The sequence below is a fragment of the Petromyzon marinus genome, chromosome 34, assembly GCF_048934315.1.
Source record: "Petromyzon marinus isolate PM22_M1 ecotype Great Lakes invasive population chromosome 34, UKy_Petmar_22M1.pri1.0, whole genome shotgun sequence".
Classification (NCBI taxonomy): Eukaryota; Metazoa; Chordata; class Hyperoartia; order Petromyzontiformes; family Petromyzontidae; genus Petromyzon; species Petromyzon marinus.
In genome coordinates, this window is record NC_133700.1 from 7,124,145 (window position 1) to 7,136,418 (window position 12,274).

Below are 12,274 nucleotides of genomic sequence, written 5' to 3' on the forward strand. Positions count from 1 at the left end.
CCTTGAAGCAACGGCTTTTGGCTAGCCATCGAACAAAGACGGTTACCGCATCGCGTGATTTCAGATGCGCTTTTGCGGCCGTCTGGAACGCTCTTCCTTCCGATATTAAGGAAGCCACTGGAGCTACGTACTTTAAAATCTACATTGAAAACTCATTTCTTTAGAACTGCTTTTTGTGTTTAGTTTGTTGTCCTTCCCCTGCACTTCCGATTAGCACGGTTGGCTACGTATGGTGCGTAAAAAGTTCAACGTGCATAAAAACTCCCGCCTCTTACAAGACAATTTCCAGCATGAAAGAAGAGGAGAAAATACCATCGAGAGTGGTCCCCTAATGAAGCTCCCTCTACTGGAGGCCCTTCTGCCAGCAGTGGCATGAACAAGCAACAGGTGGGATGGACCCATTACCAATTTACCTTTGACTATCCATCCAACGACAGAATACGCACAGACACCACAGCCCCTGCTGCAAGCTTGCATCCCGGATGTGGATTTTACCTTCGGGAGACTCCTCCTGTATGTACGTGCCCGTGAGATAGCGATGCACCAGCGCAGACTTCCCACTCGACAGGTTGCCTAGAATTCCCTGAAAGCAAAGGAGACGGGCAGAAGGTTCACGGCGAGCCTCACGTTACTACACGTTGGCGCACACTCCGCTGGGCGGCGCAGTGGTTAGTTGGCAGAGCCACCCAAGGATTTACAGAGGACCCGGGGACATTTGTCAGATGAAGTCACCTCCGCATTTGAGACTCCACCCCCCCGCCCCAGAGCCCTTAGATTTCAGGGCCCCCCCCCTTGGGTCTGAGGCCTGGATCAAAAATTGTTCCCATCTACACTAAAAACAAAACACTTTTTATTTTTATATTCTTGGGTCTTTCGGTAAAGTCACGTAGATAGTTTCAAAGAAAATAACAAAAATAAAAAAACTACGACGTTTCGATCGCAACACAAGCAATCGTCATCACATCATGTGGAAATTTACAGCAGCCAAATACTCTAAATGTATGTTGTTTTTAAATGTAGAAAGGAAAAACCGGAGGACCCAGAGAAAAATCCACTCGACCACGGGGAGAGGGACATGCAAACTCCAAATATACAGGCATCGCCATGGTCGGGATCAGGTCCACCTGCTACTCCAAAACCCACCCCAACACCCACCCCATCTCTACAGCTCTGGCGTTTATAGCACAGTTTATAATGAGGTCACGAGTTCAAATCCTGATAAAGGGCAAGTCAGCCTCATTCACTCCTATAGGGTGTCAAATAGGAAGCACTTTTTGACAAGTCAACAGTTTATTAACCGTACACCCATTGTTATCCTGATTATGCTATCAGTCGTGTATCACGAGACAAAGTATCCAATCGGACCTCTCTTGAGAATGTTCACTGGAAGCTAATACCACAGAACAACCTCTGAAATAGTAGTAGATCTCTTCAAGTGACCACTGGTACATAGTAGGTGGCAAAATTTCAATTGCCATCCTGTCAGCCAGATCTACGGTCGTTGCATGACAAACCGATATTTTCAGTTTTAAAAGCTGGAATTTAGACAAATAAAGTGTGTAACAAATTAAATGTGATAGGTTTTTTTGTGTGTGTATTCGTTGAGAGTGAACAGGCAGAGACTGTAAACTTACAAAACTTGTGAATTGTTCAATGGATTCTAACTCAGGATCTCAGCAACATCAGCTCAGCACTCCTTCCTCTAAGCCTCCTGGCCACCTCCTGACAAGTTGTGCCCCATGAATCAGGGGCATGCTGTGGCTCCAAGACTAGTAGGCGGTAAACTCTGATGTGTAGTCGGGTTGTATTGTGTGTTTATCGGCACGATGTCTGAGGTGTTTCGCTCCACGTTCTGGGAGTTGAATCCTGATGCTGCGGTGGTGAAATGTTAACTCCCTCACTTGGTATGCAGGAGAGCATGGGTTCGATCCCGATCCTGATGCCTATTGTACATTTGGAGTTTGCATGTTCTTCCCGTGGTCGTGTGGATTTTTCCCCGTGTTCCTCTGGCTTTCCCCTCCATATTTAGAATCAACAACATGCGTTTAAAGTATTTGGCTGCTATAAATGTCCACATGATCAGTCGCTTCGTTGAGCTATCATTCGTGGCCAGGTTACTTCTGAAAAAGAGCTATACAGCTTAGTGGGCCTTAACTAGTTAAAACTTTTTTTTTTAATATATATAGTTTAGTTTAGTTTGATGCCACTGAAGAAGCTACTAGCATTCTAGATTTGAAGTTTTTAGTGACTGCAATGATCCATACTCTTTGGTTCTTCTGTAAAGTGACGTCGGTAAAAAATAAAATAAAGTTTATTTTATACCTACGTGACTTTACCGAAAGAACCAAAGAGTAAAGCTACTAGCACATAGACAGAAATATCAGACGGGATGCTGAACAACACGCGGTACATCACGAAAACGCATCGGACAGCTGCAGAGCACAAAACCGCGAAAAACCTATGCAGTCCCCACGCCTAAGGTTTCCCAAACCACGAAAACCCAAGCAGCGCCCTCGGAGAACAGGTCTGGTCACAGCCCAGCGGTCCTCACCACTGCATTAAACATTGACTTCTGCTTTCCGAATACTCTAATTAATGCATCACCTGCTCATGTCACCTGCAATTAGAACCCTACGACGGACCTCACCGACGAAATGATCCTGGAGTCAAGACATGCCACCGCTATGAATAGACTTGCCTCCACTTAGGAATGTGGAACTTTCACCGATGATTCAGTGTAGTAAGTGGGAGATAAGCACAGCCTAATGCTTGCCTGAGTATAAAACCACTTCTACTTTCACTTGACATATCCCTGGCAGAAATGCAAAGTGATTAGGCATGAAATGATGAAATATAAGAATACGTTTCATCCTTCCTGGCAAAAATACAGATGTTAGGATGTTCGAACACAAAATGCATACCTATTGCAAGGCATCAAGTAACTGCATTAACCACACACAGTACTTTAACCACACACAGTACTGTATTATATTATTGGTTCTTTCGGTAAAGTCACGTAGAAGGGAAACAATAAAATAATAAATGATTGCTTGTGTTGCAGTCGAAACGTCGTGAGAATCTTGTTCTATATTTTAATTGTTTTTATTCTTTTATTGTTTCCCTTCTACGTGACTTTACCGAAAGAACCAAAAATATAATGAAAACCACAGCAAGAAAAAATTATTGCTGTGGTTTTCACACCTGATGATGATTGCTTGTGTTGCAGTCGAAACGTCGTTAGAAATGTATTGTTTTATATTTTTATTATTTTATTGTTTCCCTTCTACGTGACTTTACCGAAAGAACCAAGAATATGAATCCCTGCAGTCACGAAAGCTTTAAATCAAAATATATATGATTCTCCTACATCTGAGACAGCCTTCTTCATGGCCTTGTCTCACCAGTGTTAGACCAGAGAACACCAACAGGAGAACAGTACAATTAACCTCCCTCAGAAGTTGATGAATTTTCCTGATTTTGGGGTCAGAATTCATTTCAAAATGCAATATTTTTTGCCTGGTGAATCTAACGCCTCAAGTGGTTGGAGGGTTTATGTAAACCAATGAGAGCATAGACATATACAAATAGAAAATTATTCCTCGGAGCCAATATTTAATGCATTTAACGCATGCATCGTGAGTATAAGGATAATTTTATATATTTGATATTTCTGACATTCTCATAGCACAAGGCTATCATGATGGAACTATCCTTCACAAATAACTATTGATCACAGTAATTTCACAGAAGGGGCTATGTTGATGTGTAGTTGTTTGTAATATTTGCAATAACTACACATCAATAACTAAAAAAAAAATCGACATTTCATATACCAAGTAAAGCACACTAAATATATTAGCTCTTTTTGAATGGTGACCTGGCCACAAATGATAGCTCGTCAGAGTGGCTTATATCATCACGTGGGAATTTACAGCAGCAGCCAAATAATCTAAACGCACATTTTCTAAATGTGGAATGGGGCAAAACCGGAGGACCCGGAGAAAAATCCACGTGACCAGGGGGAGAGAGAGAACACACGGGACTCAAAATATATAACAGTCGTTGTCAGGGTCGGGATCGAACCTATGGCTCTTGCATACCAGTCGAGGGAGAAAACATCTCTTCATGAGACCTTTAATGTCCACTGTAGACAGTGTGTAGATTGCGGTTAAAACACCTACAGTATTTACCGGGGCGGCCGCGTTTCTCGAACCAGTGCAAAAAAGTGGATAACTGTACTGCTGCTTGGCCATATCATCTTCAAGAATCAATGTCTGTCATTTATCTCCCATGGGCCGTTCTTTAACATTGAGGGTTGCACTGCTGTGCCAGAGACACTTTGTCACATGACATAACGCCGATAGCACAAATTGGAATAAAAGTGATAAATGGGAAGGAAAAAAATCCCAAAAAACTCAAATGTAACCTATATTTTCATGGTGATCTCTGACTTTTCATAGGTCCAGTTTGAGAACCCACAGGATAGGATGTAGCGGTTGCAAGCATTTATGAAGAGAGATAAAGGATCGTTGTAGATACAGTACAAGGCGAACAAAGGCAGGAATTATAAGGAGGGGGCAGGAGCTGGATGTTTTTGTGAAATCCTTTGGTTGTCCGTGCTTACCACTTTAATCTCTTGCACTGACCGGCTCAGAGTCCACTCCTGACTGTTGACAAATGAATCTGCATGAAAACACAGCACCCCAAAAGAATTAAATTCCACCCACAAAAGCTGTGCATTTCGAACAGTAAATGTTAAGCAGATACAATCAACAACTGGCGGATTCCGTGGGCTTACTCGAGACACCATACAGTAACCAGTAGGTTTGATGCGACATCATTTTTCACGGTATGAAGCAAAACGATATTAAATGTCACGACACGATGATTATCGCGATGTCAATTTCCTACAACTTTGCAATCCTATGGCACATTTGTATCGTCTTGGTTTGTGCTTTTATGTACTTCCAAGTACAGATTGCCTAAAAGTTATTTAACTGCAGTTTGCTTAACACAAGTCTGTCGCAGGTTTTCTGATCATGGCAACTTCACGATCTGTTCACTTATTAAGGACATCAAAATCAATCTATGTAAAAAATGATATGGCACACACTTGATGGCCAATTGCTTTTTCTTTTTTAGAACTTTCATTATTATTGTAAACTTTCATGACTGTCATTTCTATATTTTCAGAAGTCCTTCGTGGGTAAACAAAATATTTTGAAAAAGTTAATTTACGACATCATGGTATACAGTCATTTGCTGAACGGACGTAACAATGATTGCAGATCTTACATCAAATCATATATCGCAGTATCGCCACATTGCGGCAACATTAGTAGCAAACATGTTGTATAAACCTGCGATTGAATACACATGCACACGATATGCCATCGAAGGCAAGGGTTTGTGGATCGCACACAGATTTGTAAAACACTGAAACCCCATCCGATTCAAGGTGGCAAAGAATACGACGGTATATCAAGCATGTTCGCGACAGATCAGCGACTAACTACAATTGTAATGGTGTCGTTCGCAATTAAATTGCAAATCATTGTGTAATTATAATGGTAATTTCAGCCAACAACACTGCTGTAGAACTAATTGTAACTGACCCCGGGTCTGTTTTGTGAACCAATCTGTACAGACCCTCCTTTCTGGGTTATACTTTCACATGCATGGGTGTGTTTTCTCTCTCTCTCTCCCAGTTACAGTAGTGTACTCTAGTTTCCTCCCACACAAAGCCACTAATGGAATTAACCAAACATCCCAAAGCAGCACCCTCCTGAAATACGAGTCTTGTGGCTTTCATGGATAAATAAATTACACAATTACTACTGCAATGAATGTGCCACATTTTGTGTTTTGGTGGTGGGGTGCGTTTGGTGTCACATCTGCGAGTCGTCTCAGTTGGTTAACCCATAACACCTGGGTCCATCACCGTGACCTCCCTGCCAAGCAACATTTCGACAACTCACGAAGGGCACCAAGCGCTGTCGTGAAGCTGACATCATTTAGCCGCTGTTGTTGTTGGTGTGACAATGTGGTTGACTGAGGAACGTGATGAGATTTTGTGTCACCGGTTTGAGGTGGTCAGTGCATCGTGCCGAAGCACATGGGACACATACCAGACCAGTGACCCAGCAACTAGCCACAAGAAGGCGCACTTTCCACAAGCTCCATTGCATCTCAGCCTGTGTATACAGTAAGCAACTGTAAAAGAACGAGTGTCTGCATCAGCACGTCCTGCTTTCTATGCCCCTCTTTCATTGTCACCGTCTGTGTCTCTCCTCGTGTCTGCACATTTCACGTCGCTGTTCGTCTGCTGTGCGCATATGCCTCTCAGTGTCTCTCGATCACCGTGCGTCTCCATTCCATGCCTCTGTATCTCTCTGCCCCTCTTAGCGCACGAGCCTCGTGGCTTTGGCTATTCGGGATATCTCCTCCGTACCTCCGATTAGCACGGTTGGCTACGTACGGTGCGAAAGAAGTGCAACATACATATACATAGTGTGTTTATTCATGAGTTTATTTCCACGTTACTCCACGTTTCTCTCCCTTTCTCTATTTCCATATTACCGCATCTCTCTTTTCGCCACGTGTCTCTCTCCACACATCTACATTTCCCCAACACTCTGTCCCAACACTCTGTCACTCTGTCTCTCTCCTCCTGTGTCTCCCCAACTCTCTTTCCATGCCGATGCATGGTGTCTGCCCTATGTGTCACCACGTCCTTCCTTTAACCACAGCCCGTGTGCATTTCTCTACTGCGCAGATATGTCTCTCCCCATATATGTCTCTCCCCATGTCACTCAAACTCCTGCCATGTGTGTTTCTCTGCTCCTCTCCTGCCCATGTATGTCCGGCTCTATCTCGGTTTCCTTGTCTCTCCATGCATCTGTCTCTCAGTCTCTTGCTCTCCGTTCTGTGCATATTTCCCCAGGTCTATCTACTGATGTCCCCCATCTTTTGAAATATATCATTTGTACTCAAGCCTGGAACCTGCTGTTGAAATTCTAAAAAGTGTTACATTGATATGGTGAAATGTACTCAGGGTTGTTTTTGTCAGAAACGGAAATCTACATCAGTAAGCCATTGATCGGAAATATGAACTACTTTACTGCATCGCAAAAATGGCTTTTAAAAACCTTCTACGTAACTGCTCTTTAAACATTATCTTAATTTGTATTTAATCACATAAGGACGTGACATGTTGGACTACCGTCATTAACTGTGTAATTGTGGACATGATACTGGCACTATCAAATGCAACTGATGTTTCCGGAACTTGTGTTTCACGACAACAAAACTATTACCGTATCACAATTTCTGATACCGGTAATCTCCTAGATTAGAACTCTCCGGAAAGTAAGACGCACCTCAAACTCTCCCCAGTGTCTGTAGTTGCATACAAATATGGTCTATCTCTCTCTCACACACACACACACACCTCCTGGGTTATAAGATGCAGCGCAAACTTTTGCTCGAAACTACAGAGAAAATATCCAGGGAATACTGTAAATGGCCAACACTATCAAACCACACGACAACTCTACCGATACAATCATGTACATGAAGATTAGCCGAGCTATTGTCATTTTTTTTCAACACTGTACGTGTACACCATGCAGTCACACATGTTAAATTTCAGCCTGATAGGATGTGAAATTTGAAACTACGGCACTCTGTGATTGAAATGAAACCCAGAGACGCAGCACTGTTCACCCGATGACGCCCCTTTGCGTGTCATTTTCATTTTGTTTGCAATGCAAAATTACATTCGGCTGTGGATTCAACACATAATTTTAGACACTGTAACCGCCAAACATAGTTTTGACATGTACATCGTACTCATAATCTTTCCATTGTAAAAAACAAAATGTGACGTTATCTATTTTTCTGTAGTGTCCCCTATTTTATCGAGATTTCGCCGATTGGCATTGCATCATATAATGAAGAATCCATTGTGAAGTCTCTCATGAAAGTGTAACCCTCGTTTTTTAGAGACTGCCCCGTAGAAGCAGACTTCACAGAACTACTACTGAGAGCCCTTCAACGGACCTCTGGTCCACACGTTAAAGTAAAGCCACTTTCCCACAGAGTAAGGTTTTTTTACATTATCGCAAAAAATAATAGTTTTAACTCTCAAGAGCTTGAATTCGCCAAATTAAGTGCAGACCCAAATTAAATACGATACCTTTTTTTCGTCCAATAATTTGTTGAGACCATCAACTCACTACACTTGAGAACCCAGTGAAATCACATGCCGGCTGCCTGGATTTGAGCCAGGATCTCTGTGATGCCAGGCTCAGCACTCTTGACCTCTGAGACAAGTGCCCACCTTAAAGTCACATCATATTCTTACGTCTTAACGCAAATAAAGATGTTTAGCGCATATGGAACGACTAAAATAGTAATTTGTAAACCACATTTTCCAAGATTATGACCTACAAGCGTATGAATAAATCACAACCTTCTAATTCATACAAGCGAAATGGAAAATAATTTAAACGGCAAATCATGTTACATTCAAAGGTGGAGGAAGATGTTTGGCGGAAGTGGAAAAACTATTTTTGTAACCACATTTCAATGTTTATGACCTGCAGACAAATGACAATTATAACCGTATCATTCATGGAAACAACGGGCGAATTACTTAAAATGCACATCACATCCTTATGCCCAAAGATACAGGGAAGGAATTACTACTGAATAGGTATGGAGAGAATCCTTAGAAACAACACTTCCCAACGTGTAATTAGAAACCACAATTCATGAGCTCCACGTTCTTACCATATGCCCAAAGGTGGATAGGAGAAAACACTAGCGTACAGTACCATTAGGCGTTAGAAACAACACTTGCCAACACCATGGCCTGCCAGAAAATTACAAAATATGTTCAATCATAGACATAAATGCAGACTGATTAACCCTGCACGAATCATTGCGCTCTGGGGTCCAATGAACTACATTTCGAATGATGAACGTCGACACTTGAAAAGAGAATGATATAAATCACAGCTTTATCATTCGTTGGCATAAACAAAAACTAACTTAAAATGCACGTGTTATGTCAAAAGGTGCAAAGAAGGCAATGAAGTGTACAGTACACAGTCCTTTGAGACCACATTTCCTTACACAAGAACCTGCAAGGAAATGCCATTCACATCCTTATCATTTATAGACGCGAAAACAAAATCACTTTAAATACACTCCATGCTACATCTAAACGAGTAGGGGATGAATTTTGATTTAAAGCTTTCGTGGCTGCAGGGATTCATATTCTTGGTTCTTTCGCTTTTCACACCTGATGATGATTGCTTGTGTTGCAGTCGAAACGTCGTGAGAATTTTATTGATTTACATTTTTATTATTTTATTGTTCCCTTCTACGTGACTTTACCGAAATAACCAAGAATATGAGTAGGGGATGGTAAAAAAAAATCCGTGCACTACAGGTACAGGCCTAAGAAATCGTATATCCCAAGTTGAAAATTTTATCTGCACAGGAATTATAGAAATCATCACAACCTTATCTTTCAGATGCATATACACCGAAATGGCTTGAAATGCACGTAATGTACAGTTACTTAAGTCCCAATGTAGTGGGAAGGAATAGTAAAGTACAGATCAAGAGTCCTTTGAAACCAGATTTTCCCACGACGTTATAGCCTGCAATGAACGTTATTGTGGACTGGTAGAAAATAAGAACACATTTATTTAATTTGCACAGAGATTTCAGGAAATAGTTAAAGAGAGCTGGGTTACAGTCCTTAGAAACCACATACTGTCCTATACTTGCAATGAAATGACAAAATAAGAGCATCACCATTCATAGACGTGCACATAATGGGGTTGGAATTACTTCATACCATGTCCAAAGTGGGAGATAAAATGCAACACAGTAGCACACTTTAGTATAGGTAACAGCCCTTTGACACGTAGGCTTTCGCGACCAATATTATTCATAATAAAGGTTTTTGGGTTAGATCGCGTTTAGATGGCCGTGTCGGGTGGTGGAGGGTTACGACACATTTATAAATAAACGCGATCTAACCCAAAAACCTTTATTATGAATAACAGCCCTTTGAAATAAGAATTCCCAAGATGTTAGCCTGCAATGAACGTTATTCTGGATTCGTGGAAAATAATGAAACAAAATTACTCGATATTCACAAGATATGCTGATTAAGGAAATAGTTAAAGAGTATAGCTGCAGTCCTTAGAAGCCACACTTCCCAATATGATGGCAATGATAGCATCAAAACCGTATCGTTGGCACGAAATCAGAATAACTAAAAAGAATACATCGATAGCCTTGTCTGTAAACGTTGTACAGTGGTACAGTACTCAGAAACCACATTTAAAATTGTTAAAGCACTATCCATGGGGATGACTAATTCGCATTCGTCTCATTGACAAAACCACAGCGCGGCTTGATATGCACAGCATGTCCTTGTGTTTTACCAGCAGGCGATGGAACAATGCATTTATTTACAGGTACAGTGCCAAAAGTAGGTGAATGATTTTTGCCGAAATTATTATATACACCCAAAAGCCACATTTCCCATCAAACGTAACGGCCTTAAAGGAGAATATCAAATGTCAAATATTATCACACACACAGAGGTAGAATGGTACAATCATGTTCTAATGCCCAACGGTGACCAGGAGTCAGACGTTTTAAAACGGGTGCCAAATGAAACACGATTCTGAATCCACATTTCCCATTCCCCAAGATGATGATGGTGAGGATGATGATGATGGTGATGCAGACCTTGTTACATCAAGAACATTGGAGGTGGTGGTTGGTGGTGGGTGGGTGGTAAAAAAACAATGATCTGAAAGGGCTCACTGCGGATCGCTGCAACAACTCATCGTCAACGTACGGTGCGAAAGAAGTTTCATACACAGATCCATGGAAGCTCGGGTGTATGATCTCTCTCTCTTACCCTCGATGCTGATGACGTGCTCGCGTATTTGATTCTGCAGCAGAGGGTCCTCGATGTGCTCCAGGAGGTCGTAGATGGAGTAGATGTTCGGGTGGACGCTCTCGAATCTCCGGATTTCGCTTCGGATCGCGGTCGAGTTGGTCAGCTGCTGCTGCTGCTGCATCTGCTGCTGCTGCTGATGATGAATGTTGCTGTTCATCTTCGTGATGTGTTGTTGTTGTGTTGTCGTGTTGTGTTGTGTTCAATCCAGTTTGGCGGTGGTCAGGTTGAGAATTGTAAGTATTTATTTCGCTGGTTTCATTGCTTTATCTTCTTCAATAATTAAAACAAAACCGGCTGAATGCTGGCAACGGTTTACAATTCAAACACGGTCGTTGTAAACCGGCATCATCATCATCTTCTTCTTTCACTCCACAGAAACCTCCACCTTCGAATCTTCTTCTACCGCCTCCTTATCTCTCGTGTGTGTGTGTGCACGTATGTGCGTGTGTGTTTTTTCTTCTTCCACCAAACAAAAGCAGAAGAACGGTGGGATAAGGAGTGGATTGGAAGAAGAAAAACCCCCTCTGCGAGAAGATTTAACATCCCTTAGCTATCCCATCTCCCTCCTCCTCCTCCTCCAGTCTCATCCTCCTCATCGCATCCCAACAGCGTTCACCAAAATCACCACCACCGCCGACCCGGTCACAAATCACCACCACCATCGTCGTCGTCGTCGTCCCCAGCAGCAAACACAACACGAGGGAGTTTTCTTCTTCGTCTTCGTCCTCAGCTATCCTAATTTATGACAACCTACCGGCTGTGCCCCCTCGCCGAGTGGCTTACCCCGCTACTTTACAATGGATCGCATTGCCACGCGTGTGTGTGTTGTGTTGTTTTAACAAAGCTCGCCCAGTGCAACACAAGACACCACACACACACCGCGGGCACGCGAGATTTATCAATCTCACTACGCCGAGACTTTAAAAAAAGGGCCACAAAAACGCGCAAACCACCACCAACATCAGCAAGCTAAGGCTCGGCAAGCCATCCTCCCCACTCCTCCTCCTAACTCCCTTCCCCGCTTACTCTTACAACAAGTGTTGCTCGCTCCTATCCCCAGCTCGCCCCACCAGTACACTCACTGTGTCTGCCCTCACCCCCCTCCACTCCAGCCGGGCCCTGCCTTCTTGCCTGACACACATTCCCCAATTCGCCCGTGCTGCTGGTGGTGGTGGTTGGAGAGAGAGGAGGGGAGAGAGAGAGAGAGGGGGGAGGGGATTTCCTGTGCTAGAGACAGAACCATTGGGTGCCTCAGCCTGCCCGAGGTCGCCCAATGGCGTT

The 12,274-nt window shown here is 42.8% G+C and overlaps 1 protein-coding gene across 3 annotated transcripts in view; it reads right to left on the reverse strand.

The window, feature by feature from the left end:
* The window catches only part of LOC116948648 (arf-GAP with GTPase, ANK repeat and PH domain-containing protein 1-like), a 76,380-nt gene extending 64,106 nt beyond the window's left edge, over window positions 1-12,274 (reverse strand). For 2 of the 3 annotated variants that reach the window (XM_032965543.2, XM_076071683.1), the window contains exons 1-3: window positions 10,952-12,274; window positions 4,625-4,683; window positions 496-583 (exon numbers count right to left, since the gene is read on the reverse strand). In XM_032965543.2, the coding sequence (XP_032821434.2) occupies window positions 496-583; window positions 4,625-4,683; window positions 10,952-11,150 (346 nt within the window). In that variant the 5' untranslated portion in view covers window positions 11,151-12,274. The remainder of the gene's footprint in view (window positions 1-495; window positions 584-4,624; window positions 4,684-10,951) is intronic. The other variant, XM_076071684.1, reaches the window with a different exon arrangement.